Source organism: Euphorbia lathyris, chromosome 8 (assembly GCF_963576675.1).
Source record: "Euphorbia lathyris chromosome 8, ddEupLath1.1, whole genome shotgun sequence".
Lineage (NCBI taxonomy): Eukaryota > Viridiplantae > Streptophyta > Magnoliopsida > Malpighiales > Euphorbiaceae > Euphorbia > Euphorbia lathyris.
The window spans coordinates 33,752,349-33,760,134 of NC_088917.1; the positions used below are offsets into that span (position 1 = coordinate 33,752,349).

General features: G+C 34.5%; 1 protein-coding gene across 3 annotated transcripts; it reads right to left on the minus strand.

Annotated features, from left to right (window-relative positions):
- Window positions 1-559: 559 nt before the first annotated feature.
- Window positions 560-7,164, minus strand: LOC136203533 (uncharacterized). Of its 3 annotated transcripts, none has more exons than XM_065994706.1 (11): window positions 6,930-7,164; window positions 5,612-5,930; window positions 5,312-5,368; window positions 5,142-5,209; window positions 3,232-3,442; window positions 3,056-3,156; window positions 2,268-2,343; window positions 2,114-2,173; window positions 1,994-2,044; window positions 1,803-1,881; window positions 560-893 (listed from the first exon to the last, which is right to left on the minus strand). In XM_065994706.1, the coding sequence occupies exons 2-11, from the start codon at window positions 5,690-5,692 to the stop codon at window positions 817-819; spliced, it is 861 nt and encodes a 286-aa protein (XP_065850778.1). In that variant the 5' UTR covers window positions 5,693-5,930; window positions 6,930-7,164; the 3' UTR covers window positions 560-816. The 3 variants fall into 3 exon arrangements, with proteins under 3 accessions (XP_065850778.1, XP_065850777.1, XP_065850779.1); XM_065994705.1 differs by having other exon boundaries at window positions 5,612-5,944; XM_065994707.1 differs by having other exon boundaries at window positions 5,590-5,944.
- Window positions 7,165-7,786: the final 622 nt, after the last annotated feature.

The following is a 7,786-nucleotide window of genomic DNA, read 5'->3' on the forward strand; positions in this document are numbered from 1 at the left end:
ATTACACCTCACTATCCATCATCTTCATTCATTCTAACCAAACAAATTAAGGTCAAATTAAATATCTTCTTAGCTTTCTTTTTAACACTTGGTGCAGATTCAAATAAAGGATTATCAACTATTTCAACAACAACAAAAAAAAAAAAAGATTATAATAATATACAAATTCTGGCCATGAAATTTCAGTATTATAAAGGATATGACGTTTTAAACTTTATTTTTTGATCAAACAATAAGCAAATATTGTTGATGACGATTGAAGATATGTAGGACTCAACCTACCATCATGGCCGACTCCATCATTAAAGAAAAAGAAGGAATAATCTTATCTATCTATCTATCTATCTATAGCATCATACTTACGTCTGCTTATGCTCATATTCTCTATCCCAAAAGCCATAAAAAAGTATGTAAAGCTAAAATTTCAAAGTGCTACCAATTCATGTAGTATTCACATTTATACTGTATTAGTCGGATGTATTACTCCCGAAGAATATAAAATATATACGTCATGCTTTGCCTTTTCTATTATGTTCCAAAAATACTGATTCCTCAATCAGAGCACAGAAAAACAAATAGAGAGACTTTTTTTATTGCCTTACAGAATAGCCAATAAAAAGAAAAAAGTGTGATAAGTTTATCAGCCCATCTTCTAGCATTAATAAGTTATATTTATACAAATAAATCCACACAACGCAACAATAACTACTTCTCAAAAAGGGAAGGGAGAATAAACATCTTCCATGTGCAGCAGGTTAAAGATGAAGAAGAGGATGTATCTTATCTGCTTTCTAATGGAGAGGAGATATGTGGACCCTACTGCCCACGTTCTTCCATTTTCTTTTTCATCTTGTATTGCAATGTTGCAGGAGCACAGTCAAGTGGAGTTTCCCCTAGACAAAGGAACTTCATTGTTACAATCACAAACTAAATTCAAAACACAACCTCCTACTGCATGTGTCATTGTTTGCTAAATAGGGTTCTCAATGGGGCTGCAACATCCCTGGCGGGGACCGGGAATCCCCAAATAATTCTCTACGGGGCGGGGAGATGGGGAGTTTTTTTCATCTTTGAAGTCAGAACGGGAACAAGGATCCCATCCTGAGATCATTTCCATTCTCGACTCAGTGGGGAACCCCAAAATTATTAATAAAATTGTATATAATATGTATATTCTTCAAATATTAGTATTAATACTTATAACACTGATAAAACAATTTATGCATATTATTTGTATTTAATTAAAATGTTGAATTATGATAGTAGTTATTTTTTTTTTTTATGTGATGTTTTATTTTCTATAAATTTTATTTTTAATTGATGTTTAAAATAAAAAAAATATATAAAAATGAGATCCTCGCGGTTTCACCGTTTCATATACAGGGAGGGGGAGGAAGGAACCATTCCTCGTCCCTGTCCCACTCCGTTTGCAACCCTATTGCTAAAACTTTAAGCTCCACCTTACTATTAAAAAAATGAGATGCGAATAGAAACTTGTTTCATTAAGGGTTGGTTAAAGGAATAAAGATTGCATTATATTGTATCCAACACCTCAATATTCATTTGTCCCCACAAGATACAACCTGGCCGGGTCTCAAGCTACTAATCAAACTTTTAGAGACCTTAATTAATTATATCACTACTTTATATGTCCAGCTTCATTGCACTAATTGTGAAAATATTCAAAGTAATCAAACAAAGGTTTCTACTCGTATCTCCTGGGATTTTCCTCCATTAATCAAACAATTCAATGAAACAAGACACTAAAGATAGAGATTACAGCTAGACATATGATCATTTACCTTGTGCATTCCTGTAGTCCAGGCTTGCTCCATATTCCATGAGGATGAAAGCTATATCAGTTCGGTTGAATAGTGCAGCCTACACCCAGTTAATTCTCTCCTTAGTCCCATGTATTTTCTAAAAACAGCAGGACAAAGCGGTATGTGTGCATTCGAAAACAGACATACAGAAAAAGTTTAAGAATCCTCACCAGGTGTAGTAAAGAGAGCCCTTGCTTGTCATGGTAATTTGCATCCACACCCTGCTCATATGAAAATGATTTAGTGCCAGTTCCAAGATTAATCTTGGAATAAAGATGATTATATAATACCTCAGTCAGTAGCTTCTTGACTGCAGCAGTGTCACCGCTCTTTATGGCTTCCCTCAAACCCTAAGCAAACACATTTAAACATAAATAACAACCAAATGGCAAAATAAATTCGTATCCAATATTAAACACCTATAACCATCTTAAATGAATATACCTCCCCATTTACTTCATAATCCCTCTGAGGTTTATCATAACTATCATTTGTTGCTTGACCATGATTGAACACTGAACTGCAAATATGGCAACATTAACAAAAAAAAAAAAAGCTTAAGATAACTGGATACCAACAATGCAAGTCAGTAGCTCCATATAAGGCAATTTTAGAACATTGACATTTCCTGGTATCAAATACCAATGCAAACCAAACAGATATTGAAAAGGAAGAATGTAAAATGAATGTTATTCATAGTGAAATCACCATTTTCTGTGCAGGAAAGAAAATGTGAAAACTAAATCAATCCAGCCATGAATAATTCAAAATGCAGAGACTTGGTAACACCTCAATAGTGATTTTTATCATCAATAAACAAACCAAAACGTCAGCTTTTAAAACATCTTGGAGAGGAATGAGATACCCTAAAAAAAAAAGAGAAAAAGAAAAAAGAATTCATGATTCTGATATGCAATGTACCATTTTGGAAAGCAAGGAACATGCATTTTAGGGGACTTTCAAGATAAGAAGCGAACATGTATCATGTTCCAAGTCTGACCATCATTTCAGAAGTTAAAATAACATCAAGTACTGGTGTCAATAACATAATTCATAATTGCAAAGATATATGGATCAGAAGGCAGAATTTCATTCTTCATACATTCTTGTTGTCATAATTAAACCATGCAGTCAAACATGACAATGCAAAAACTAAGTTATTATCTTATAAAACTGTATCATGTTTGACATAGCATGTAAGAAAAGAGCAAAAGCATCCAAAGCAAGCACACCTAGGTCTGTTGTTTGAAGTGGAACCTCTGTTCTTAGGAATGACATCTGGCTTCTTTGGTTTTGGATTCAACTGAGAGATACTGGTAGAAGGGGCTTTCATCTACCAAGTAACAGATTCAAGTATGTTATAATCGTGGCCTGCACAATGCATTCAATTGTATTGAAGAAAACTTACCTGCAAAGGTCGTGCATCTGTGGTAGGAGCTGGAGCCTCACATATGCATAACGGCATTCCGCATTTGCATTCTATGGCAGTCACAGTAGAATGATGCTGTGTAGCTGCTTCTGTTTTTGAGTCTGCTTCTGCATGAATGTCTAATCTAGAAACTTCATCTGTCACAGAGTTGACTGCATTTGAGGAAGCCTCTACATCAACTTTTCCTGATCTACATCAAAATGGAATTCAAAAGAATGATTTTTTTTCTCAAAAATGAAAGAGATGAAGTCTAATAAAAGCAAACCAGAGGGAACAGAGTCCTTTCAACAATACAAAGCTACCAAAAGTAAATTAATATATAACAGCATAGTACAAATAAAATAATCAATTATATTAAGGCTAGACCTGCTATCTATGAATATTCGCTCAAGGTTAACATAGTACATGCTCCCAATGTATAAAAAAAATTGTGGGAAGAAAAGAGGTCTACCGTCTCCTTGAGAAATAATAAGTTTTTCATAAATACATTTGGAAGCCCATTTTATTGACCTGAACTTTGACTGTCAAAAGTGCTTCTCTTCTGCATATTAGTTGCCTATGACACAAGGAACTCGTATTCACACAGAAAAAGACTGCTTTCTCTCTAGATGAAACATGGAAATTCTTAAGCTCAAGTTCCACTGTGTTACATCAATTTTGCAAGAGTCCTGTTCTATCTACCAGATCATCCTACAATCCAATAACAGCATAAGTTGACTAGCATCTGGTAAAAAGATGTGTCAGAAGAATATTAAAAAAATAAACCCTGAATACAAAGATTGCTTAATTCTTATGAGTTGACGAAGGCAACATCCAGAAACTCATTCTACACCATACCCAATGCTCTACATGGCTTCCGCTGGAGCCAAAATTATTATTCCCAACACCATCCACTGTCTTTTGAAATCAAGGGATATGCTTTTCAACTCAATTTATTTCCCTCACAAAGTTCTAACAAAGACTAACCTGTATCAAGATTATTAGAGCTGAATCTGCCCCAAGGGGTCAATTTATTTCCCTCACAAAACTCTAACAAAGACTAACCTGTATCAAGATTATTAGAGCTGAATCCACCCCAAGGGGTTGGGCCTGGCGGTAATCATCTAATTTTTAAAGTTGGATGTTCCAGTTGGAGAGGTAGGAGGTAAAAAATTGATGTGGACTTTAGTCCACCCTCCGACTATTTTAATAGAAAAAGAAAGAGAGAGGAAAAAAAAAAATTCAGAGCTGAATCCAACTTCCTTAACATTTACACACTAAATAAGCCAATTAAGTCCAATTCTTGAGCTTCATCATTGCTCCTCCCAAATATGGCATATAAAGGCACTGTCTGTGACAATTCTAAGAAAGGGAGGGATGCGATGGATTTCTCATTTTCCAAGTCTTACATCACAACCAATTCAGTACCAATCTGCTGCAAACAAAACCAAAACTATAGGTTCTGAGAATGGCATCAAGAGTTAATGTCGTCCACTGCAACAGTCCACTCAATTACCAACTTATTCATCAATCTATTTTCTTCCAAAGCTGCATATTACCAAGTTAGTCTATACTCTAAGCATAAAACCTAGGTTCAGGTTAGTTTCTACATAAGAATCTCCTTTTGTGACAGTAATATAATCTTAGGAATCACATCCACTTGACCATTTAGGAGTGTTATTTCCGAATCAAACAACTTCAAATGCAGAAAGCCTTCGAATAAAGGATTCAACCATTGAAATTCTCCCTTCCACACATCAACACAGATAAAATGATCCAGTGACACATCACAAATAGTAAAAAAAATTAATTCACATTCAATGCGAACGATATAGCATCAACATCACCAGTTAGTTATATGGAGTCAAAGAAGGACAATTTACATCAAAGACTTGAAGAAGCAAATTTACCGTGTAGAATCATTAAAACAGTCAGCACAAACTCTTACGGGCGTGTGAATTCCAAATTGGGGTAGAGTCTGCATTGGGGCATGGAAAGAAAGAAGGCAATTATTTCATTAAAATCCATTCAACAGCAAAAATGTTGGTATAAGAAAATATAGGAAGAAAAACAGCCATACCATTTGATTTGACGAATGTTCGTGGCATAATGTCCCTCCACAACAACGGCAATGATGCTAAAAAACGACAAACAACAGAAACTAATATAAGTCTAACTCAATCTTCTAATTAAACAAAAACTTAAAATGAATCAAATTCCGAAACGAACAGCTTAGATCAATAACAATTAATGGTGACCGATTTAGATGCGCTTAAACAAAAGGATGTAAGAATTCTTCTTATATTTTGATATTGAATTAAAAAAGAAAAAGGAAAATCCGTTTAATCAATTTCATACATAGAAGAGGAGGAGTAATTACTCTTCGCCGGAAAGTGCTGAAGCTGCATTTGCAGACGTCACAACGATCTGCTTCCTGAAAAGGCGGAGGCTCCAATGCCATATCTAATATCCGATCTAATTTCGCCGGGTGCCGATCAGATATAATAAGCTTTCTTTTGGTTTCTTCCAAAGGAATACAGAAACAAATCCGTCGTATAATCCTGAGATGTTGTCGTGTTTTTCCCGTTCGTTTTCCCTTTCCACATCCAAACTCGGACCTGACCCACTGCTACAGAAGATAACTGGGCTGGGTTGGGATGGGGGCTGGTCTGGGCTGGGCTTGTGCATTAGGCTCCAGCCTAGAGGAAATTATCTTTTGGATGAAGAATACATAAGACACTTTTATTTATATATAATAACTTTAACATTCATTACATTAATTAATTTAATGGAAACAGAAACCGAAACAAAAAAAATCTAGAAAATCAAAATTTTGGAGCACCAACTTTTTTTCACAAATTTCTTTGCACAAACATCATTTCTACCATGGTACACATCGAAGCACAATACTCCCATGTAACACTTTCAGATGGACAGAATCAATGTCATAGATTTTGACATATGTTTTGAAAAACTCTTTGTTTTCCAATTCAGTCACTGGTAGGGTTAGGCATAGTTCGATTTCGGGGATTCAAAAATCGTTGAGATTGGATTGAACTTTGGGGATTCTTAAAAATGAATATCCAGATTGGATTGAAAATTTTGGTCTGGTCCAATTTAAAGATTCGGAGATTCAGTTCCGGTCCAATCCAGTACAGTTATTTGATGAATCAAATAAATACCTATACTTTTACAAAAAAAAAAGTTAAAAATATAATTTATAAAATATTAAATATATTAATTCTTAATCAAAATAAATAACAGTATCAAATATTAATTTCAATCTGAATAAAATAATTGGTGAGCCGAATTGTTAAATAACAAAATCGAAAATCAGTTAACTTGAGTTCTAAAACCATTTGCTTCTTTCAAATGTTGTTTTACATTAAAAGGAACTCTGACAATCCAATTGAAATATGGATAGAGATGCTGCAACTTCATGATCCAAACTAAACAAGAACAACTCCACCTCAAATTCCAACACAGACTCATAACCCATAACAAATTCCAACAAAATCGTAACCCGTACATTAGGACACTAAAGATTAGACTCGTAACCCAAAACAAATTCCAACACAACAAAACCCAGAACAAATTCAAATTCCAAGCCAGACCAAATTCAAATTCCAACACAGCTAAACCCAGAATAAAATAAAATACACGGTAGCAAAAGAAATAAAATAGAGGGAAGAACATACCTTACTACCGCATATGACTCGATTTTGCTAGAGAGGAGGAAGAGCGTGATGAAGGAAGGAGCAGAGCAAGGAAGAAATGGCGATGAAGGAAGGAGCAAAACAAGGAAGAAACGACGATGAAAGAATGAGGAAGAACTCGATGAAGGAAGGAGCAATGTAGTGGCGGGATGGAAGAAGAAGACGCGATGAAGAAAGAAGGACCAGATTAATGGCTGGCTGGAAGAAGAAGAAGACACAATGAAGGAAGCAGGGAAGAAGCGGCAATACCAATTAGCAAAAATTAAGAATATAGTTTTCTTTTCTTTTCTATATATATTTCTGTGAATTAGTTTTATGGATTAAGGTACAAAAATACTCATAACGTTATGGGTCAGGAGCAATTTTACCCTTAACGTCTAAAATGGTGCAATTTTACCCCTAACGTTGGAAGCCAAGAGCAATTTTACCCCTAACGTTGATAAATTGGGTCAATTTTAGACACTATTATAAAACACATATATTTTTATTCATTATTCTGCACCAATTGCATAATAATTCGTTCTAAAAAAAGGTTTCATGTTTTTTATAATTTAATAATAGAATTTGAGATTAATATTTATAAATTCGGCGGATTTTTTGAATTTTTTTGTCTAATCCATACAAAAAGACAGTATATTTTTTATATTTTTTCACATCCCAACGAATGTTTGTGATTTATTACTGATAAAATGACACACGTATGAAGTGTAGATAACAAGATTCATGACCGAGAAGATAGTTTGATGAATTATTTCTCAAATTGACCCAATTTATTAACGTTAGGGGTAAAATTGCTCTTGGCTTCCAACGTTAGAGGTAAAATTGCACCATTTTAGACG